General features: G+C 36.3%; 1 protein-coding gene across 2 annotated transcripts in view; it reads right to left on the bottom strand.

Annotated features, from left to right (window-relative positions):
- Window positions 1-667: 667 nt before the first annotated feature.
- LOC114246134 (uncharacterized) overlaps window positions 668-25,064 on the bottom strand; it is a 94,890-nt gene continuing 70,493 nt past the window's right edge. For both annotated transcript variants that reach the window (XM_028178544.2, XM_089731817.1), the window contains exons 3-8: window positions 19,974-20,086; window positions 13,323-13,418; window positions 8,983-9,118; window positions 6,816-6,949; window positions 1,823-2,039; window positions 668-970 (exon numbers count right to left, since the gene is read on the bottom strand). In XM_028178544.2, coding sequence (XP_028034345.2) covers window positions 825-970; window positions 1,823-2,039; window positions 6,816-6,949; window positions 8,983-9,118; window positions 13,323-13,418; window positions 19,974-20,086 — 842 coding nt within the window. In that variant the 3' untranslated portion in view covers window positions 668-824. The remainder of the gene's footprint in view (window positions 971-1,822; window positions 2,040-6,815; window positions 6,950-8,982; window positions 9,119-13,322; window positions 13,419-19,973; window positions 20,087-25,064) is intronic.

Raw genomic sequence — 25,064 nt, 5'->3', positions numbered from 1 at the left:
TTGGATAAATATGGTTTTATAACCTAAAATGTTGACTTGGTTGAATATTAAAAATTGATTGATTCTACTATACTGATATTGAACTATAAGCTTAGAACAACGTTAAATACTCAATTATTTTCAAACTAAAATTTTTAATGCATGCCTAATAAAATAATACAGGAACGGTAAATTTGTTTTATTTAAGTTAGAGTTTTATCCAGTTTTCATTTCCATCTTCTTTTCTTTTCCCTTAATCCAAATTCCTTATAACATCAGTTTACAATTGAAAGAAACTGTAGCTTCAAAGGTACCATTAAAGTAAATAATTTTAGGTTCAAGACACGAATTAATAATGCAGTCTTCGCTGTGGTCCTTGTACCGAAACCTTTTAACGCCTGTCTATTTATTGTGTTTGTATTTCATTCTAGCGTGCTTATTTATCGTCAAGTTGCGATGTGTTTTTTGAATCTAAATTCTATTCGTGTAAACATTTATTTTGTTCGTCAATTTAGGAAATACACTATTCACTCTAGATCTTTTGAGATGGAATGTTGATAGACAAGTTTCATAATGCTACAAACTATATTGTGTCAGCAATTAAAGATGTGTTCAATAATTTTTTTTCTTATGTTAAAGTTTGAAATTAAAGAAATATATTTTTTTAATTAAATAAATGGTTGGGGCTATTAAATACACTTTAGACAAAAATTTCACGTAATAAAACAAAATTGGTACGAAGAAAATTCACATTAACAGCGTTTACGGAAACTATTTTTCTTAATTAATACAAAATTACACAGACATCAAAAACAGATTTTCTGTTACATTTTTACGATGGATCTTTAAAAAAAATTATGGCTAAAACGACAGATCAATGTTACAATGAACATGAGCAGTCGAGATGAGATGCGTTGGGACGAGTTCAGTTCCGAACTTATTATTTTGACGGGCAGCTGCGTGGGCTCCGGTTCCAGACGTACGACATTCACTGGAAGGAAATTTGTTTTAATAAAGCTACATTCCAGCACACGAATTAACTATAATATTATATTAATAAAAATCGATTGTCTGTAAAGTCGGTTTACTGACGATAGTTGAACGTGACAACGTCATAAGAAAATACTGATGGAATGGTTTCATTTTTCAACTATCGCAATTATCGTTGCTATAAACAATTGAGACCACAGAAAACATGTAAATGTATTATTGTATAGCAGCTGTCCACGCGGATGCATCGCTCACTCAAGTAGGAGAGAGACAGATGTCGAACGCTGCCGAACGCGGAGGCCGATTGTGCCTCTTTGTCGCTCGTTGCGCGCTCTCGCTTGCACTTCAAACCTTAAATGGAACGCCTTATGAGTTATGTTTTTTCGTGCGTGCAGCCGGCTCCATCGAATTATGAGACGTTGTCACGTCAAAAACACTTGAAATTTCTCTTCACGATTGCGGTCTTGTGGCGGTACCCATCATACAATACAAAATATTTAACAAATGCTTGAATCTCGCTTACGACGTTTTCAAGATAAGCTTGCATATATACAAGTTCCGAGAAACAGCATTCGGACCGTCGGTCTACCGAGCAATATCACCAGCTCGGTGGAAGATCTTTCCTTTCGTCGTTAAACCTAAAACTGGAGACTGCGACGGAATAGTACCAGCCTTAACACTTCATCACCAACGCGTCAAGAGTTTTCGTTTCCATGATTCCCGCATTCTCGCAGATAAAAACAAGTCATCAACAGTCGTGCCACAGCAAGCCAGCATCGTAGCCTCAACAGGGCCATCACAGGAAATTTGGTTACTTTGTTCAATGTCTAATGTAAAAATCATTTATACTTACCAGTCACAGTGTGATTTTGAACATCAGCGAATCCCTCGCTGATGCTTGCATAGCTAGGTATAGTACTGAGGCAGGTGATATCCACAGTTTGGTTAGGGAATAATTGTAGGCTGCTCAATGGGAAGCGTAGAGATGAGTTGGTTATAGCTAGCGGCATGCCGTGGTGGTGACGATGAACATTTACTGCGCCATGGGGAATTGTAAGACGCTCGTCGACCTAAACAGAGATTAATATTTAAATACTGGTGGTAGGACTGGTACTTTTTACTGGTGGTAGGACCTATTGTGAGTCCGCACGGGTAGGTACCACCACCCTGCCTATTTCCACCGTGAAGCAGTAATGCGTTCGGTTTAAAGGGTGGGGCAGCCGTTGTAAGTATACTGAGACATTAGAACTTATATTTTAAGATGAGTGGCACATTTACGGTTGTAGATGTCTATGGGCTCCAGTAACCACTTAACACCAGGTGGGCTGTGAGCTCGTCCAACCATCTAAGAAATAAAAAATACTAATCAAAAAATAATACGGAAACAATTCATGCTTTTCTCTGAACTGTTTTGAAGCGACACATCTTAACGCGAAGAAAACTAAGTTTGTAAAAATGTGTGCTCCTTTTTGAAAGTAAATCTGTTTTTGAACAGCTTAAAGGTACGCGACGATACGTGGTTCATTTAGTTAAAGATACGAATATAAGTAAGCAATTTGTATAACGCCGGGTAACAATTCATTTATTTTTTATCTAGGGCTTAATTAAAATCTCTGATAATAACTGAATGGTAAACTATGGTCGAGGAATAGCTTCAACACGTCAAAAACTGTCTATGGTCGTAAAACTTAGTTGCTCTCTGTATTAAACGTCTAACTACAGATAAGTGAACCGATTTCAATAAGCAAAGAAACGTATTACACGATCGATGCATCACGTTGCGAATGCAAACATTGCTTTTTGTTGAAAATGACTGCGATTACCGGTCGGAAAGACGATGTGATTAAAGTAAATGTTTACTTCGTATTGTTCCTTTTTTTTGGCTTTAAGTGGACATCACAACGCGAATATCGTCGCCTACTCTGAGAAATGAGTTTAAAGTCTCAACTGAATTGTATAACGGCTGTCACACCCTTCAAAGTGATAGGAACGCTTCGCCGTAAAATGGTGGTAATTGTCCACTGAGTTTCTCGTCAGTTAATCTCAGTGGGTCGCGATTTCGATCCGGTAGTAGATTCAGCGAAGCACTGCTCTTGCTAGAGCTAGCAGATTCCCTCAGATTGAGCCCGTGAGCTGATCTATCCATCTGAGCGTAGCTTGAATAGCCTAATAGGCTACGAGCGAATAGGTAGGAAAAAAAGGTGGTAACTACTCGTGTATATATATATTTTTATATACAATACCTAGGAATTGACTACATTACCTAGGTAAAGTATATACGGGAAAAAAGATGAGTAGTGTCGTGGGACACCGGATAGGAACGAAGTTCCTTATTATAAAAATATTAATTTTAAGTTCTATTCGAGGTATAAAGAAAATAAAACTGGAGGTTTCGCAACAACCCATTCATTCGGTAACGTACGAACTTATTGTGGTACACTTCATTCACGGTTGTTTGCATAAGAGTTAGTGTATTGCGCAAACGAACGCTCTGAGATCGTGGTCAATGAATGATAAAAAAAATATGTTATTTTTTGGATGTTATTACAAAGTTAAGTCGTACACTGTCTGCATTACTAATCAAAATCTTACGTTACGGACGTTTTTTCCCGGTTAGGGTACCCCTCCGCATCGTCCCATAAGGAACTTCTTTCCAATAATATTCATAATACTTACATTACCTTAACATTATAAGTACCTATTTTATGCATTACCTAGGTATTGTATAGAATACCTGAATTATACAGATTGCCGGTGACATAAACACACCGTTTTAGATACATATTTACAGCAAACTTTATATCGTTATAGTTATTCGTTTATTCTTGATTTTTTTTTTACTTTTGTTGTTTACAATAATAATACATTTTTAACGATACTTCAAAAGGAGCACATTAACGAAATGTTTTTCTTTCTAAAGTTCAACAGATTTATATTCTCGGATCAGATTCTATCACGATTTCAAAGGCAGCTAACGAACTCGGCTTGCATGTTCGATCCCAACACGGGGCTAGACAGACATTGACAGGCTAATGGAATACCATTCCTGAGGTCACTGACAACCTTTCGCCACAATTGTGATAGAACTATCGTGTTTTGCTATAGCTTTTAGTAATGTTTATGCAAAAATAATTAGAAAACTGTTTTAAAAGCATTTTTTAGGATCTGGAAACTCAATTTAACTCGTCAACTGAAAATTGTGACTGAAATGGTCACATTCATTATCATTCTTTGATAATTCATTCGCCATCCAGGCAGTTCGATTGTGGAATGCTCTGCCGGATGCAGTGAAAAGTGCTCCAACTTCAATCTACTTTAAAAGAATGGTGATGGAACATTAATTATCTGCTTAGTGTCGTTTGTTTGTATTATTATCATTTACCATTTTCAAACTGCTGATTTATTATGTGTATGTAAGTATATTAGTATGTAAGTATGTATATTGACTAGTGATCCCGCAGTAGTCTAAATTCGACTTTAATCAATTGAAATTTTATGTTTAAACATTATCATGATTCTATTGTCAAATACTATTATACTTAGTCTGGCCATAAATACTGTTACAATTAAAAATAAACAAAATATTAGATTTGAATTTGCAATCTGCCATTTTTATATGATTGCTCATTGAGTTTTCTCATTTTGGCGCCAATACATTGTACAATATTTTGCGATATTACAATGGAGTGGGGTGATAAAGAGAACCAAATCGCTGTGATTGCATTACACAAAGTAGGTATGGTAGGTAGGTAGGTAGGTATATCCAAATGCAATTTTTAAAACTATCCATACGCTTGGTATTAGTAAAATGTTTGTGTACCGGGCTATTAATAGGTGCAATGAGAACTCCTCTGTTTGTGACAGAAAAAGATCTGGCCGTCCACGTAGTGTTCGTACGAAAAAGGTGGTCAAAGCAGTAAGGGAAAGAATTCGAAGAAATCCTGTCCGAAAGCAAAATATTTTATCTCGGGAGATGAAGATAGCACCTAGAACCATGTCGCGTATTTTAAAAGATGACTTAGGACTTGCAGCCTATAAGAGATGTACTGGTCATTTCTTCAATGATAATTTAAAAGAAAATAGGGTGGTAAAATCGAAATAACTACTGAAGCGGTACGCAAAGGGAGGTCGTAGAAAATTTTTGTTTACGGATGAGAAAATTTTTACAATTGAGCTACATTTTAACAAACAAAATGACCGTATTTATACTCAAAGCTCTAAGTAAGCTTCCCAATTAGTCGACAGAGTGCAACGTGGGCACTATCCGACTTCAGTGATGGTTTGGTGGGGTATTAGCTATGAAGGAGTGACTGAGCTATACTTTTGTGAAAAAGGTATCAAAACATCGGCACAAGTGTATCAAGATAGCATTCTTGAGAAGGTAGTGAAGCCCCTTAACAACACCATGTTCAATAATCAAGAATGGTCCTTCCAGCAAGACTCGGTGCCAGGTCATAAAGCTCGGTCTACGCAGTCTTGATTGGAAACGAACGTTTCGGACTTCATCAGAGCTGAAGACTGGCCGTCGTCTAGTCCCGATCTTAATCCGCTGGATTTTGATTTATGGTCAGTTTTAGAGAGTACGGCTTGCTCTAAACGCCATGACGATTTGGAGTCCCTAAAACAATCCGTACGATTGGCAGTGAAATTTTTTCCCATGGAAAGAGTGCGTGCTTCTATTGATAACTGGCCTCAACGTTTAAAGGACTGCATTGCAGCCAATGGATACCACTTCGAATAAGCTTTTTATACTTTAAATTGTTTTATATTTATGTATTAAACTAACACACTGTAAAAATAATAAATGTTATTTGCAATAGAATTTTTTTATTTTTAATTGTAACAGTATTTATGGCCAGACTATATATTAGTATGTAAGTATGTATATTGATAATATAAAGCAAATAAGTAAACGGTATACATATATCTATTTATGTATGTACACCGCAACATTCCTGCTATATTTTTATATTTTCCAGAATCGCTATATATTAAACGGTTGTCTGGAAGAGATCGCATTTAGCGATAAGACCGCCTATTGTACAAATGTATCTGATTTTTGACTCTTTTTGAATGTAAATTGTGTTTTGGTGTGCAATAAAGTGTATTCTCCCTCTCTCTTTTTCTCTCTCTCTCTTTCTCTTTAACAAACAAATATTTACGTTTTTTATGGACTAAACAAGATTGAAAGTCTTTCACGCGTTGCCAATACGTCAAGCATCACTGTGATGAAAATCGTATTCAATACGAAACGTGCTTCATTTTTGCTTACGAAATTATAAAAGACTAGCTGTACCCGTCCGCTTCGCTGGGCATTTAAAATTAACATTATTATTTCTCACCCCCACAAAGATTCTCATCATTAACGCCCCCGCAGCTGGTGTAGGGAGTCCAAAACTCATATAAATATTAGCCTATCCATTAAGTACATGTATTTTCTACATGGATGCCAAGTTTCAAGTCAATCGGATGCATGGTTCGGTAGTTTTAACGGAACATCCGTAAAAACCACTGTAGATTTATATATTAGTACTAGCTGACCCAGCAGACTTCGTAGTGCCTCAATCGATAAATAAAAAACCTAAGCTTTTGTATAAAATAAACTTAAAACAAACAAAAGGAATCCGTCCGACGGGGGACACAACAAACGGAAAACAAAATTGTTATTTTTATTTAATTCCGAGCATTTTCATATTTATCGACCTTTTAAACCTTCTCTGGATTTCCAAAAATAATTCAAGACCAAAACTAGCCAAATCGGTCCAGCCGTTCTCGAGTTTTAGCGAGACTAATGAACAGCAATTCATTTTTATATGTATAGATTAGTATAGATTCAGTTTACGTACCTTCATATTATTTATAAACCAGGTGAGGTGTGGCGCGGGGTGGGCAGGAGCGCTCTGACACGTCGCCTCCAAGTGTTCGCTGGACGATAGCTTTTTATGCTTTATTTTTATCTTTGGACGGTTTTTCTGACGCACTGAAACAATATTTGGACGTTCATTTGCGTTAATTAACCCAGAGGCCGACGGATAAAACGTGGAAATGTTGTGACAAACATTCACAAACGAATGAAAATTTAACGAAAATTACACGTGCGGTATTAATTGGATTTTAAGTCTGTCGTTCATTTTTGAGAACCATAAAGATTTAACTACAGATACGAACAAAGTTACCTAGCTAAACCTTCTAGTAGTTTCTCCGTATTTTTAAATCTGTATTTTATTTGTAGCAGTTTTAGAGCTTTAGTCTAACTTTTATTAGCTATATTTTGACTATGACTGTCAACCGAAATTAAACCCTGAAAGTCGTTTCAATTTAGGACTTCAATTCATGACGGTCTACTAAAATAATACAGCAAAAGTAAAATAACTGGAAAAACGATTTGGTCGTAAATCGTTTATAATAGTATTTTCTTCGGTCTTTTGCGTGTTACAGACATTAATAATAATAATTATTTTAACTTATTAATACGGAAATATAATTTTTTTTGGCTTATACATTTTCAATCTTATTAATTCGCTTTGTAGATCTTTGATCATCAATTATGTAATATCAGAATTGTAGAACAGGTAGTAGATATCTAGGAATATATTAGATTGAAATAGCCAGTCTTTGCATCGAATAAATCTATTCTAAGACCAACATCTACTATAATCATCCACCACTCAAACTAATAAGAGCAATAGGTATGTTCTACCTTTTTAATGAACGGTACGATAGATTTAGATTATTTCTTAAAAATGTGTGTGCTATGAAATTATCTATGAAATGGTATATCACAAAAGAAAAGAGTGGAGTATCGTTTTTGCAGTAGGATTTGCACGAGATTCAACAAGTAAATCCGCTTTTACGTTTGGACATATCCAATAACAAAGCGAAGCAACACCGCAGGCATGTACATATCGATTACAAATGAGAGCCAAGAAATCCTTACAGCTAAAACATTTTTCGAACGCAACGAAATTGTCGATAGCGGGTGATACAGAACCAAAATTAATTGCGAACGGAAGCCAAATCAAGACCTAGTGAACCCAATGAACAGTTCACGCTTTCAAGAGTTCCGTATGAATTTATTTCCACATTGGGGACTTAGGAAAATTCTTCTGGGCGGATTTCTCATCCTTCTCGAGTTGGGGATCGATTGATTTATCTCAATCTGTTTACTCCCCACCAAACTAATCGGATAAACTAATTTTACTGCGCCGAAAACAATCACACACAAGTAGATCTAGCAAAACATTGGTACCGAAAAGCTAGTTATTAATATATTTATTTTCTTTTATTTCATTTATGGGTGGACAAACCGAAGACCCACCGATTACAAAGTGGCTACTGAAAACCAAAACTATTAAAACATAAAGTAAATAACACTTAATTTGAGGTCCTTCTAACTGGACTTCAAAAGTGAAGTCTTAACAAAAGATAGTTGTTCACGTATAAAATTTGTATCCTGGTATACAATTTTTTTCCTTAGAAGACATGAAGTCTAAGTCTTAGCAGCACTAGAAGATCCTATGAAATTTATTACTGTTCATTTTTAGTTAAAAAAAATAAAATCTGTAGTTCAATTTAAAGACCAGGTCATTTAATTTTCTCTACTTAAAAAGAACACGTTCCATCAGGATAAAACGTAGTGGATTCTGAAAGTAGACCCATTATAAAACCGGCCATTCCTGCATGTAGTGACATAAAAAGTGCCAACGTAAAAGGAAACGAGAGCCAATGGAGTCACAATAAAGCTAACGAGAGAGCGGCTAAAGTGGATTATTTAAAGCCCGAGAGCCACGTGACCCGGAAATTTTAGGAAAATTAGGATATATACGTTGCAGGATTCGGATGTATTACGTCGGTCATGATAAAAAAAGAAAATCTCTCAGTGCCAATGAAAAGCTTATTCCAAGATTATAGTCATGTTACAGAAGAACTGTAATAAGATACTTATTTTTAAGAAAAAAACATGGCATGTTTTTTAATTTTGGTTCTAATGGACCGAATACGAAATAGACTTACCGATAACAGTGAGATCGTGTAGTTTTGACACTTTTGAATACAACGGTGTTTCCAATGCTATTTCACAGGCGTACGTGCCCGATGCAGTAAAATCTAGCATGTCCAGCGTTAACGAAGTCGGAGACAATTGCAAAAGCTGTAAACAAAGTATCGATAAAGTAAAAATGTTTAAATGTGCTCTTCTAGTAAGGTCCTCTCATGCTATGATGTGAATATTGATAGAAGGTATGGTAAAAATGAATCAAACGATCATGTGGCATAGCAGCAGTGAAAACGACAAATATTTATGCTACACTAGGCATAGATAGTTTTTTTGCTTCGATGGTTAAATCAACTCACAGCTCATGTTAAATGTAAATTAATGCCGTCACTGACTTTGAGAATTGTGGTTGAAGTCTTAATTGTACATATTTTATAATGTAAGCCCTGTTGCACTCTTGAAACCGGAACATTTGACTGTTCTGGAGGCAGAAATAGGCAGGATATTTGTACTGTACCTACCTCCCACTATGGTTTTATAATACTCATCACTACATAGTATAAAACAAAGTCGTTTTCTCTGTCCCTATATCCCTATGTATGCTTAAATCTTTAAAACTACGCAACGGATTTTGATGCGGTTTTTTTAGTAGATAGAATGATTAAAGAGGAAGGTTTATATGTATAATAACATCCATTAAATAGTGGAGAAATTAATAATAAATTATAGTTTCCGAAGCGAAGCGAGAGCGAGTCGCTAGTTCCTAATAAATGCCAGTTAGCACTCGCAGTATATTACTATTGTATTATTGGTCACCTTTTACGACATTCACAGGAAGATATTAATATTATAGTGATATTGTTCTAGTTTCTCTTTCACTTCTAGTACGTTTACCCTGTTTATCGACAGCTACTTGTAGTTTTTTTAATTGCTTCGGATTGGAACCGGATATCAATAATATCGATGAGGTCGATGACCTGATTGTGTATGGCAGTTATGTATGCTTAGCGGCAGAAATAAGACAATACGAGGTTCATCAGAATACGTCAATAGATATGTAGAAACTTCTAGACCGCTATTTTTTCTTTCGATGAAAAATTCACCAAATTAGCCCTTTAAATATTATATTTTCGTCTCTTTGAATTACGTTCTATCATAACATAAAAAAAATTGAAGACGTATTTTGGCACTCCGATATAAAAATATGGCGACAAAAAGGCGATGGTGGTTCGAAGCTTCCCTATCTATATATATTGTCGCTCCGATTCCCGGGCCATACATCTCTATTTATCATGTTTTAGGGGTTGCGGGCCTAATAAAAATCACATTTTCGACATTAGTTTGTTACGTAAAAGAAAAATTCTTTTACAATCCCACAACGACGGAATCCTTTTGAAAGATTACAGGTATTTTTTTATAACAAAAGGAATTTCTTCGTGAAATTCTTATGCTCTGATGGCCCAATAAGTAAGACGCACTCCGTTTAGTTTTTTTATTGCCCGATGTACGCCTTGTTTTGATCGTAGTAGGACCTCTTGTGAATCCGCACGGGTAGGTCTCACCACCTTGCCTATTTCAGCCGTGAACCAGTAATGGGTTTCTTAGTAATGGGTCTTAGTAATGGGTATTAAAAAAAGGCCAACGGGCATACGGCTCGCCCGACGGTGACCGTTCCAATCTGCTGTCTACAATTAGTTAATATAAAGAGAGCACTGTGTTCGCAACTGTTCTTGATTACCTGCTAGCAAAGTATTTAGGCATATTGTAGAATGTCAGAATGCATTTACAAAATAATAATTTAAAACTATTCACCCAAATAGGGAATTAGACCAGTCGTAGTTACGGTCACCGAAAACTAGATATGCTATCACTTTTGATAGAGCGTATTTTTAATCTATGGGTTTCGGTAACTTATTTTACCACCGGCTGTGAACTCGTTCACCCACTAAAGCAAAATAAAATATGTCATAAAGGCAATTTAACTTTGTTCTATTAGCTGTTCAATATGAATCAAAGTTGTAAGAAGAAAATGTAAAATAAAATCAGCGGGCTTTTCTTTTACGTTACTGTTCTGTTGGTCGAATGTACTCGTAACGCTTCGAACCGCCAGACCTGGAAGCACATTGCCTGGAGGGCGGTTGTCCGGAGCATGGGCGACCTAACAGGTCCTACTGCACATACAGCGTCAACGCAACCACGACCACTCTGACAAGAGTGTCCGACTGAGAAGAACTGTTCTGTTACGTTTCATTTTGATTTTTCATTTAAAAATACCAAAGAAACATTAACTTAGTTATATTTAGATTTAAAAAAAGGCTCATAAAAGGTTACGAAACTTAAAGCAACGTAAAAGCATTAAATATCCGGTTAATAAAACTCGGTACAGGCTCACTTGCCCCCCGGTTATAACTTTCCCCAAAAAAAAAAATAACTTAAAAAGTTTCTCTCATTTTACACAATACTCTCTGGCGTTCGCTCAACGAAAAAGTAATTAAGTTGTCATAAAGTTAATTTTGGTGCGGTCTTTAAATAATCTGATTAGGGCCTGAACTTTCTTGGAAATCCACGAGACGTCACGACCCGTCCGATGTTTTGATAAATCAACTTCATTTTAATGAATTAGTAAATTTCTTTACGTGTTTCGTTTCGCGCTATTGATTTTAAATTTTCAAAATAAATATTTAAAAAACAAACGATATTTCGATGTTTAGTTGATTTTAATTTTCTTGCTGTAGACGCTTAGACGAAATTCAAGATACATGTGTTAAGTCATCAGTGAAGGCATTACAACTTGGCCTTTATATAACTAGTCAGGTCATAAGTATTGTCACACAGTAAAAACTTTTCTTTTAGAATGCTGGCCACAAATAAAAGTTTATTGAATTCAAATTTCGAATTGTTCATGAAAATAAAAATGTATAGGTACTTTTAGAATTTTACTCATTTTTAAATAAGGAGTGGTCGCTTAAAGAAGACCGTGTTGTAGTTATTGCGTTGCATCGTTGCGGTTACGCGCCAATTCAAATTTTTAACATACTGAAAAATTTGAATATAACTAAAAGATTCATTTATCGTACCATCAAACGATACAATGAAGACTCTAGTGTAGATGACAGGTCAAGAAGTGGTCGCCCTCGGTCTGTTAGGACTCCAGCAGTGATAAAAGCTGTGAAGGCGCGAATTCAAAGAAATCCTAAACGTAAGCAGAAACTGTTGGCCCTTCAGATGGGGTTAAGCAGAACCACGGTGAAAAGGGTGTTAAATGAAGACTTAGGGCTTCGGGCATATCGAAGAAAAACAGGACATCGTTTGAATGCTCGTCTAATGGACCTGAGACTGAAGAGATGCCGCGCTTTGTTGAAGCGGTACGCGGGAAAAAAATATCGGGAAATTCTTTTTTTGGATGAAAAAATTTTTACCGTAGAAGAGAGCTACAACAAACAAAATGATAAGGTGTACGCACACAGTAGTGAAGAAGCGAGCAACCGTATTCCGCGTGTCCAACGAAGTCATTTTCCATCCTCGCTCACGGTATGGTTGGGAGTTTCTTATTGGGGCTTAACAGAGGTACATTTTTGTGAGAAAGGTGTAAAAACGAATGCAGTTGTGTATCAAAATACAGTCCTGACGAACCTTGTGGAACCTGTTTCTCATACCATGTTCAATAACAGGGACTGAGTATTCCAACAAGATTCGGCGCCAGCTCATAGAGCGAAGAGCACACAAGACTGGCTGGCGGCGCGTGAAATCGACTTCATCCGGCACGAAAACTGGCCCTCCTCCAGTCCAGATTTGAATCCGTTAGATTACAAGATATGGCAACACTTGGAGGAAAAGGCGTGCTTAAAGCCTCATCCCAATTTGGAAGTCACTCAAGACATCCTTGATTAAGGCAGCCGCCGATATTGACATGGACCTCGTTCGTGCTGCGATAGACGACTGGCCGCGCAGATTGAAGGCCTGTATTCAAAATCACGGAGGTCATTTTGAATAAACTTTACTGTCATAAGAATCTATGTTTTGTTAAGTTCATTTTGGTATATGAATGGTTACATAATGAATAAACTTGTTTCAATTATTTTACATTAAACATGTGACAGAATTTATGACCTGACTAGGTATAATTAAGGTCATTCTTAATTGTATTCCAAAACGGCTGTCGGAAATAGGAAAACAGTGAGCTTTTCCGTGAAAGCTCACTATACGCTCGACCACTAATGAAACAATAATAGCTCTCCAACTTCCTCCTAAAGTTTCATAGCTCGTCTACTTCCTCCTAAAAACTTTTACTTTACCAAATTGCAGTGAATGTTGATTTTATATGTAAAAATGTTTACTTACGTTTCAAATGTTTACTTACGTTTAAATCAGCCCCAGTGATGTTGTAGAGCTCGTAGGGCGGATCCCGACCGCGAACAAACTTCATTATCCTTTGGCCGTTCTTGAAAAATACTACCTATTAAAAGCAAAAAAAAAGGAATTACCCTGAGTTGAACATCTATTCAATTTTATGTCTGTACCTTAACAAAGGTAACAGAAGGCTGTATGCTGAAGAAATGTTTTCGAATATTTTGACTTTATGAGGTTGTTTTCGAACGTTCGACAGGTTTACTCGTGTTTAGGATTACGTCATTAAGATTTTTTGTTCGTAAAAGAAAAAACAGTTTTTAATTTAACCTTGATGAATAGTTTTAATAAAGTGTAATCAGATTCGAATACGGTCCCAAAATCGAATTTATCTAATGAAGACTTATAGCTTTGTTTGTTGGTTAAATAAATAAATAAGTAATGTAGCGTGTTTCATTTCGTAAATTAATTAAAGGCACAGCGAATTGTAGCCGGGATTTTGTACTAGAATATTGAACGTTGATCGGTAGAAACCAAATCTGGTTCAAAAATTATGCGCGATGCGGCATGTAATGATACCACTACTATAATATTATTATGCAAGTAAAAGGAACACTTATTACTTACATCTAAATAAAATTGGAGTGTCTGTTTGTAATATTGAAATAACCGCTTTTTACTACATGCATATGAATAGGTATATACGGTACATACACCAATATGACATTTTTTACAATTTTTGTCTGTCTGTTTGTTCCGGCTAATCTCTGGAACGGCTGGACCGATTTTGACGAGACTTTCACTTACAGGTTGCTGATGATATAAGGAGTAACTTAGGCTACTTTTTTTAGACTAGCTTTGCTCAGCGACGTCACCCGCGGTACGACAATAACCACGGGAAACATCGCGGGACTCGGCTATTCAATAATAAAATTTAATGTTTCCGAAGCCAAGCGAGGGCGGGTCGCTAGTTAAATTATAAAAGGATAATAAATAAAAGGATATAAATTAAATTTACTAATCGCTAATTACCCGCTGCAATAGATTTGCCTCACTTGAAATTGTTATTAATATTTCTGGACTTGAGATTTCAGTGAAATGAAAAGATGTTTATTTTTGAAAAAAACAAGTTGGCGTGTGTATTCCGATTCAGTAATCGTACAGTTTTATAAGATGAGTCGACTATTATCAAAGCCGGCAATGTGACTTTTGGACAATTATCGGTAAATCAGAAAAACGAATTATTGACTTTGTATTCCATTGGCAGTCACAAAACTCTTCTGAACGACATCTTAGATAAATAACAGGTTAAGTATTAACCTTTATTTAATGTAGGTTTTGAACCGTATTCTTTGAAGGAGACGATTATATTCAAATCAATCTGTATTAACATATCAATAACATTTTTTTGTTCAAATGCACAGATTGCCACCTTTGATAATAGACGACTCAGATAGTGGGGTCAGGGAACAATATTCTTAACCAATTGCAAGCGCATACGTTTCGTGCGACACATACAGCTCGATTCTAATTGGTAGCGAAAACTTACACAATAATACCAATAACAGAATATAGAGTATTTCATCAATAAATATAGTTCAGGAACGGCCAACGAAACGTAATGAATATTCAACAGTATTTGTGTAAATCGGATATCGGACGAAATCCAATGTGGTTCGAAAAAGGTTCTATGAAAACTATTAGGTGTTTTTAGGAGTTTTGTTTTATTAATTTATGGTAATCTTTATGTTGTTCACTCAGGTATTTATCAAATTCATATTATTCTTTTCATTTTAAATTTAATTTATAATAATATAATAGCAATGGAAAGTCGTCGTGGCCCAAACAATAGTACCCCTTGTGTACTTGTATCGAGCGTACTGTTCAATTACTGGTGGTAGGACCTCTTATGAGTCCCCACGAGTAGGTACCACCACCCTGCCTATTTCTGCCGTTTTGCCGTTTAGTTTCGGTTTGAAAAGCGAGGCAGCCGTTGTAACTATACTTGAGACCTTAGAACTCGTATCGCAAGGTGGGTGACGGAATTTACGTTGTAGAAGTCTATGGGCTCCATTTACCACTTAACACCAGGTGGGCTGTGAGCTCGTTCACCAGCCTAGGGGCAATAATAAAAAAAGCAGATATCAACTTTTCTAATAAAATATCTACTATCCACATGTTCACGAATGACTTCCACGATGAAAGAACAACATCGTGTTAAAGTTACTGAGTGCGTGCGCCTAGCCTCAGTTACTAGTAGTAGTAGTAGTAGTAGTTAGTAATTCTGGAGAACAGTTGTCAAAGCTTTAATACACAAGGGTTCCATATGACCACGACTGCTCGGCCAATAATAACCGACTATGATAAAAGTTAACCTGGCAGAAGTTGTAATATGAATAATGATTAAGCAATTGAGATAAAGGCCTTAATAAGGTGGGTGACATGATTCACTTTGAGATGTCTTTGGGCTTCGTTAACCATTTAAAACCAGGTAGGCCGTCAGTTCGTTTACCCGTCTAAGTAATAAAGAAAGGTTATGAATCCGTTTAGATAAGCTTTTTATTGGTGATAGAACGTATTATGAGCTAGCGCGGGTAGATAGCACTGTAGCTATTTCTGTGAGGATGCAGGTGTACCTTCCGGGTCCAAAGGGCGGGACTGCTGTGATGCATCATAAATGAGACTATGATCGCCATCCCTCAAGATAGGTGGCGACATGGTAATTGGTCGCTTGTACGTCTAAAGCTTGTGGTAAATCGACGATAAAGACCTGCGTCCAGACGATGCTTAAAATAGATTTACTGGTGAAATTTCTTACCACACAATGTTTTTGTCTGAAATCGTTTGGGTAATTTGTTAAGTCTAACAAAAACACTGAAATGTATTTCATGTCGGCGTTTTGAAACTCCAAAGCATATGTTTCTGTATGTTTATTTATCATGCTTCAAACGAGGTCTGCTGAGAGTTCTTAACGGTAGGCAGCTTGGCTCTGCTTCTGGCATTGCTGATGTCCATGAGCGATGCTAACCACTCACCATCAGTTGGACCGTATGAAGCTCTCTCTAAATGGGAAATAAAAATGAATAGTTGTGTCTAGAGCTTTCATATGTAACTCTTTGTCAGGCAGCTGTTAAGTAGTCAGCTCTAACTTTGATACATTCTTTATTTTAGACACGTTCTCTTTACTTCAAGTTGGTGGCAGATTTTCGGGAAATTCATTTCGAGATGTAACTTTAAGTTAAGCAGCGACTTTGGCGGTTCCATGAATTACATTGAGACCATAATATAATTTAAAGTTTGTTTATCTTCTCTTTCGATTGACTTTTACGTGCCAAACATTTCCCTAAACTTCTGTTTCGTGTTAATCTTAGCTAGAATAACTCATAGACCTTAGTATAACTTTAACAGGAGTCTCGTAAAAATAAGGTACAAAGCGTTTTAGAATTGGATAATTAATTATAGTAGTATTTTTATTTATTTATTTATTTAGTCTAATTGTTTTTTTCTAATCTAATTAAATCTAATCGTCTTTCTAATTGAGTCTAATCGTTTTTTCTAATCTAATTAAATCTAATCGTCTTTCTAATTGAGTCTAATCGTTTTTTCTAATCTAATTAAATCTAATCGTCTTTCTAATTTAGTCTAATCGTTTTTTCTAATCTAATTAAATCTAATCGTCTTTCTAATTGAGTCTAATCGTTTTTTCTAATCTAATTAAATCTAATCGTCTTTCTAATTTAGTCTAATCGTTAAGAGCTAACTTAAGCAATTCAATTTACGAAAGAGTATTTTTAATTGCTGAAGTCGAGTTAATTGTTGTAAACAATACCAAAGTAATTCCATTGCTCAGCCAGGTATATAAGATGATATATAAGATCTAAAACTCTGTTTCTCTAAAACGCAACCCGTTGTCGTTCCAAGGCAGAACCTGTGTAACAGCCCTGAAGAGCACAAAAGAAACCTTCACTATCACTATAAATAGACTGAATTGAAACCCATGAGACTTGTTCGATGGCTGATAAGATAAGAACAGTTTTCTTGAAAGGTTAAAGGTACACGGAATTGCGTGCGTCGTAGTACAAAAGCAATTTGAGAAAGCAAGGCTCGGATTCAGTTGCTAATTAATATAGTTTAATCACTACTAATGGTAGTGTTTATGAACCGAACCGTATAGGCTTAGCATAATAAAATTCTCCATTCAAGTTAGTAAAATGGCATATTTTAATTCTTTCTGTTCGAATTAGATTTGGTATGCGACTTTCTAAATAAAAGAGCTTATTTAGTGTACTAACATAATAAGTTTTTTGTTATACATACGTATATTCACTTTTGTGAGAAAATTCAGCTACCGACCAAAATAAAAAATGTATTCGAATGTTTTATTGGGGAAAATATTTTCTCTGAGTTACTAAAATCATCAGGACTTATTGTTATTGTGGCGGTAGCCGGTAATCCTTCCAAGTTATAATGATCATCACCGTCGATGTAATTATTAATCATTCTTATTTTATAATTAATGTCATAAGAACTAAATCGTTACGTGACATTATTCAGTTATATATAAAACTCTTGAAATCTGAAGAAGATGTTGTCATTGAAATCATTGTAAAACTTTTTTGTCCGCTCTAAGGTCTCTCCCTCCTGGAGATTTCGGTCTAATTCAAATGATAGGAAATGTATCCTAAGTTAATGCGTATACATAATAGCTCTGAAAATTATATATCTTGAGTTATTATCGAATTTTATAAACGCTTAGAACTAAAAAAAATTGATAATTGTTATCGACTAGGTGGTATATTAAATCAGTTTTTGCTTTATACACTGTGTCGGGTAGCCATCATACAACGCAAGATAATTGACACATGCCTGAATCTCGCTTACGACATTTTCAAGATAAAGCGCATATATACAAGTTCCGAACAAAAACATTCGGGGACAGTCGGTCTACCGAGCAAATATCACCCGCTCGGTGGAAGATCTTTCCCTTCCGTCGTTAATCCCCAAAACACCTTAATTTGTTTTGCACTGGAATAATTCTTGTTGAGCAAAACATAAACTGCAAAATACCTTTAGCTATATACGACATTATGTAGAAAATATTTGCAGTGCACTAGACGACGGACGAGCTCTCGGCCTAGTTACGGTTGTCGCTCAAGGAGTTAATAACGTAAATGCAGCTAGCCACAGGAGATTAGAGGTCTCAATTGAATTAAATACCGGCTGTTCCAAACCTTAAAAAGGCACGACTGCTTCATGGCAAAAATAGACAAGAGAACTTAGGAATTAGGAGGAATCAGGCTGTTACAAGAGAACTCGCAAGGCACTGCCTTCGTTAATTAGGCTATTACGATTCTACGTATCATAAGCCTGTTTTTTTTTTTTTGCTTAGCTAGTTTGATGAGCTCACAGTCCATCTGGTGTTAAGTGATTACCGGACCTCATCGAAATCAATAATGTAAATGCCGTGCCACCCACCTTGAAGCATTAGTTCTACAGTCTCTGTTTTTACAAAACAACGCCTACCCCACTTTCAAAACGAAACGCATTACTGCTTCACGGCAGAGATTATGATCGGTCTGTAAGCAAGCTTCTCTAAAAGATAGAATGTTTATTTAGCTTTGCACAACTAAGGTACGATACGAAACAATGCTGTGCATTCATACCGTATTCCTAGGTCAAAGTTTAGTAAGACCGTCTTTAATTTATCTGCGTTACAAAGTAACGTGTTCTAGTTTGAATTCGCGACACAACAATCTTCGTTGCAATGTATTAAAATGAAAATATATCTGAGTAATTAGTTGAGCTGTGCTACACATCGGTGTGACAATGAATGCGTAAATGTATATCTGTATAATTAAAATGAGAGAGACCTCTGCAATTGTGCTGCGTCTGTTGTGATGTTTCTGTGGACTTTTTTGTCACCTTCCATCCGTTTTTAAAGCGCAGGCCCGATCTTTGTGGTGAGGATTGGGGGAGGCCTATGTCCAGCAGTGGACGTCTGTGGGCTGAACAGATAGATAGACTGGTGGTAGGACCTCAGGACCTCTTGTGAGTCCGCGCGGGTGGGTACCACCACCCTGACTATTTCTGCCGTGAAGCAATAATGCGTTTCGGTTTGAAGGGTGGGGCAGCCGTTGTAACTATACGTGAGACCTTAGAACTTATATCTCAAGGTGGCGCATTTACTTTGTGGATGTATATGGGCTCCAGTAACCACTTAACACCAGGTGGGCTGTGAGTTCGTCCACCCACCTAAGCAATAAAAAAAAAAAACACTAGAACATAAAACTCTTGTGACGTTGAAATTTCGAAACATTTTGACGTGATGATGTCTTAGAAATTAATGAACACCGGCTGTACGCACGAAAAAGTGTCACGTTCCGTCTAAGCGTGAGCGTCCAAGTGAGAGCGCGGGACAAGCGATAGAGAGGCACGATCGGCCCAAGCGTTAATTTATCGAAAAAAATAGAATTTTCAATTTTCTCCTTTCTACTATACAAAATAATGATAATTCAGTAATATTAACTCAATTTGATTCATAAAAGTTTGCATTTTTTTTATGACGTTATCACTTAAAACTATCGCTCGTAAACCGACTTTACAGACAACCAATTTTTTTCATTAAGCAATACATTTTTACTATGAAGTTTATTGGAATCATTACCTTATAAAGGGAGTCGGAGTCGACATTATGCTCGCAGTTGAGCGTAGCGCTGTGGTGATGTACAACGAACCGCGGAGCGCGTAGCTCCACCCAAACGTCGTCCATACCCGCAACTGTCAAACATATTGGGCGCCTTGTAAATTATGTTCGCAATAACACGAGTGCGGTGGAACATACTAGAAGCTATGACGTTTTCGTTGGTTAATATTTTCTCCGTGTTGAATTTCGCGTTACAAGAGCTGCTACCGAGAAAGGTGAACAAAATGCAATGGAGGACTATATTTTTGGCACAAACAGCCCGCTGAGTTTCTCGCCGGATCTTCTCAGTGGGTCGCATTTTCGATACGGTGGTAAACTCTGCGAAACACTGCTCTTGCTTGGGCCAGTGTTAGCAACACTTCCGACTTGAGTCCCGTGAGCTCACCTACTCGCCCGGTTATGCTGACATAGCATCTCAAGGCCATCAGCTTAGGTACGAAAAAAAAGGCACAAACAGACCCATAGGTAGCAAACAATTATGAACTCTGCCTTATCTTTCAACAAAAAATAGCTATATAAATCAAGAATAATTTTACGAGCGGTTCACACGGTTTAAATAATAACATCGTCTTTGAATATTTTACCCTTAAAACCAGGTTTGCTTGACCTCCTTCGCCAAATACACTAAACGAAAGAAAAGCTCAAAGTAAGAGAGCAAGCACACTTTATTAAATAACTTAACTAGAAAATATATAATTTATCTACAACTCAGACGTCTTAAATTATTAATGAGAAACATTCCGGATTTTTCTGTTCTAAACTTAAATTTAAATTCTTTTCTAAATTTTAATGATACTTTAAATGATGTAATCACTGTTTTTTAATCAGAAGTGGCAAGGTATAGAACTAGTGAAATCTATTAATTTTTTTTTTCTTTGAAGCCTGTTGTAATCCCGATCAACAGTCACAAAGCGTTGAGAATGGTTGTGTCTACCCTACAGACCGGGTATCCGTAAATGGATTCCCCAGCGTTAGGGTCGGTGGTCCGATTCCCACGTCGGGCAAACATTCATGTGAAGAACAGGTTGTATGCTCTTTGTCTAGGTGCTTATTATCTTTATATTATGTATTTATTTAAACGTATATAACTATGTATTTCAGTCACTGGTTTGAACAGTATTGGTAATCCATAAGGATTATTTGAGGCTGGATGACCATATTCTTTCCGATTGTTATTCGTACCATAAAGTGACATAGTAACCCTTTTACTCCGGGAAAATTCAATGCCTCTATTTGTTTATTTTTTATATGTAATATGAATTGTATTTTATAGCGGCTACACCGCCTTTCAATCCAAAACGCATGATTGCTTCGTGCTAGAATTATAATAACTCGGATTACGGTACCTACAAAGCGTGCAATTAACCCTACAACCGATAGAAAATGGTCGGAAGTAGATCGTAGATCCAGTACCTTTAGTAACCATTCAGTAAAATGTTATTTTAATTCAATACACGTAGGATTAGTAAGAATGGTATTTATGGGTACTGTTGTTTGGTTTGAATGATGTTTTCCGAGCGCAATGACATGTACTTCTTCAAACGAGGCTTGTGGAGAATATTTAACGGTAGGCAGTGGCTTCGCTCTGCCCCTGGCATTGCTGAAGTCCATGGGCGACGGTAGCAGCTCACCATCAGGTGAGCCGTATGCTCGTCTACCTACAAGGACAATAAAAAAATACTGTGCGGAACGGAACGCTAACGTTCGAGCTAGACAAAACGGTAAGAGAGAGAGAAGCAAAATAAAAGAAAAAAGCAAGAAGACTATTGGGGATGGCTAAGACGATTGACGATGGCGAAGACGATTGACGATGACGAAGATGATTGACTGAGCGATGTGTAAAAGAGCTGCCAAAATATTTTTAGTTATAATAATACAGAAAATTTAGTATTAGAACAATAAAGCGACAATCCAGTGAATCGTTTTTATTTTATTCGCCACGAGCCAAATTCTATGTATTATGTAAAAACATACCTACATTGGTATAGATACTAAATAAAGGTGCCGGCTGTTATTGAAACAGAGTAAATGTTATTCAGCCCTGTGTTTTATTTGTATCTTTTTCTTAAAGCCAGTAATTTATGATAACATAGCCTTTATATAGTAAGAGGTAAAACGCTTCCTGGGCGATTTTAGGTGTGAATGCAGTTGATGTATTCAGATATCTCCGAAAAAAAAACAGTCACAAATAATTTGTTAGAAGACATAATAATAAATGCGAACATTGAAATGGTATTCCTACCACTGTAACACTGTAAACAGATATTACGAAGCTATAGACTTTTTATATAATTATTTGTTTATTTGTTCAAGTTATATTACCACAGTAGTAGACTTAGTAGTCGTCGTGGCCTAACGGATAAGACGTCCGGTGCATTCGTGTTGAAGCGATGCACCGGTGTTCGAATCCCGCAGGCGGGTACCAATTTTTCTAATGAAATACGTACTCAACAAATGTTCACGATTGACTTCCACGGTGAAGGAATAACATCGTGTAATAAAAATGAAACCCGCAAAATTATAATTTGCGTAATTACTGGTGGTAGGACCTCTTGTGAGTCCGCGCGGGTGGGTACCACCACCCTGCCTATTTCTGCCGTGAAGCAGTAATGCGTTTCGGTTTGAAGGGTGGGGCAGCCGTTGTAACTATACTTGAGACCTTAGAACTTGTATCTCAAGATGGGTGGCGCATTTACGTTGTGGATGTCTATGGGCTCCAGTAACCACTTAACACCAGGTGGGCTGTGAGCTCGTCCACCCATCTAAGCAATAAAAAAAAAAAAAAACTGATTTCAGTAGAAGCGTTATAGGTGCTTATAAGCTTAATAATCTATCTATCTATATATATAAAAATGAATTGCTGTTCGTTAGTCTCGCTAAAAGTCGAGAACGACTGGACCGATTTGGTTAATTTTGGTCTTGAATGATTTGTGGAAGTCCAGAGAAGGTTTAAAAAGTATGTACACCAATATAAAAATTCTCGGAATTAAATAAAAATAACAATTTTGTTTTTCTTTTGATGTGTTCCCCGTCGGACGGATTCCTTTTGTTTGTTTTAAGTTTATTTTTATATAAAATTTTAGGCCTTTATTTTTCGATTGAGGCGCTACGAAGTCTGTTGGGTCAACAAGTCAGATATAAAAACTTATTTGTGTAATAGCTCATTGCAGTAACGGAAGTCTTAGGTATAAGCAACATATTTTATTTCAAATTTAACGCAGTATCGTTCCAGCTCCAAACTATTTGAATCAAGCAGAAATAAAAAAATAATAAATTCGGTAATTTGTTGATACGTAGCTCTTCAGCCCATAAAATGTTTTACGTTGGCCATAAAATAGAGGAGAACAAAGAATATGAAATTTTTATTTGTGAAAACGAGCGACACAATCTCTTTTAATAAATAAATAAATAAATAGCGGTAATAAATAGCAAATTTAAATTTTGGTGTATCATAACTGACATTATTGAAGATAATAATATGACATAGGGTTATTTTAGAAATAAGTCTTTTGAATCGGAGCCGAATTAACCAAAGCACTTAACGATTTTGTTTAACTATATCTATACTAATACTTATAATAATATATAAATCTACAGTGGTTTTTACGGATGTTTCGTTATAACTACTGAACCATGCAACCGATTGAGTTGAAACTTGGTACCCATGTAGAAAAGATATTTATATGAGTGTTGGACTCCCTACACCAGTTGCGGGGGCGTTAATGATGAAAATCTTCGTGGGGGTGAGAAATAATAATGTTAATTTTAAATGTCCAGCGAAGCGGACGGGTACAGCTAATGATATTATAAAATTATTCTTAACTTTCGTTTAATTATAATATGTATAATAATATATTTTTTAAATTATTATTTTAATTGTTACAAATTCCGATGTTTAGAATAACTTGTAGTTTGTCTGATGGAGGACTAATGTGTTATTAATTACTTTTGAAGACGGTGCTTTTCTTCTGGGCCGGGAGCCTAACCTCCTGCGAGGTCGTGCGCGGGATATGTGGGATGGGATGGCCCACTGATGTTGGGAAGGGACTGCCGTCCCAAGGATGATACTATGGTCCTACCCACTAAACGACTCTCCTGCACTCTTACCCAAGCGTCCGATGCCCCTGAGGTCAGAACCCGAGCAGGATAAGGAATTACCGCGGTCAACATTGCAACCAGACGCACAGCTCACCCCAAGAACGCTCGGCTGATGGAACTTTCGTGACTAGAATGTGCAAACTATAATCTGATTATTTTTTTATTTTTCTTGCACTCATAAAGAAGAAGAAGGATGGGATAGCCTGAGACTGAAAATGCCGACTCACTCATCATCATTCTTTGATAATTCATTCACCATCCAGGCGGTTCGATTATGGAATGCTCTGCCGGATGCAGTGAGAAGTGCTTCAACTTTAAACTGCTTTAAAAGAATGGTGAAGGAACATTACATATCTGCTTAATGCTGTTTGTTTGTATCATTATCATTTATCATTTCCATACTGTTGATTGATTTATGTGTATGTAAGTATATTAGTATGTAAGTATATACATTCGTATATATTATAAATCAAATAATTATTTCATATTATATGTAAACGGTATATGGATATATTTATTGTATGTATATATTTTCTATAATAATGTATTGTCACCGCAACATACCTGCTGTATTTTTATATTTTCCAAAATTTCTGTAAATTAAACGGTTCTCTGGAAGAGATTGCTTTTAGCCATAAGACCGCCTATTGTACAAACGCATATGCTTTTGGACTGTTTTTGAATGTAAATTGTGATTTGGTGTGCAATAAAGTATAATATATAAAAACAGAAGCATCGTGTTGAATTCAGACACTGTTTAGTTTTAAACAGACTAGATAATCAAAAACCGAGTTAGCGTCGCCTTGTCTTTAGAGCTAAGGGAGGGCGATGCGAGTTTTTATCACGTTGGGAAAAGTCGACGGCGTTCTCACAAAGTGAGTTCCTACAATTAATAGCTCATGATAGTATTACGTCGTGAATCGTTTGTTAAGACCTTGAGGCAAATACCATTTT

The sequence above is a fragment of the Bombyx mandarina genome, chromosome 12 (assembly GCF_030267445.1).
Source record: "Bombyx mandarina strain Sakado chromosome 12, ASM3026744v2".
In the NCBI taxonomy this organism is placed as follows: domain Eukaryota; kingdom Metazoa; phylum Arthropoda; class Insecta; order Lepidoptera; family Bombycidae; genus Bombyx; species Bombyx mandarina.
This window is presented reverse-complemented; position numbering and strand designations above follow the sequence as displayed.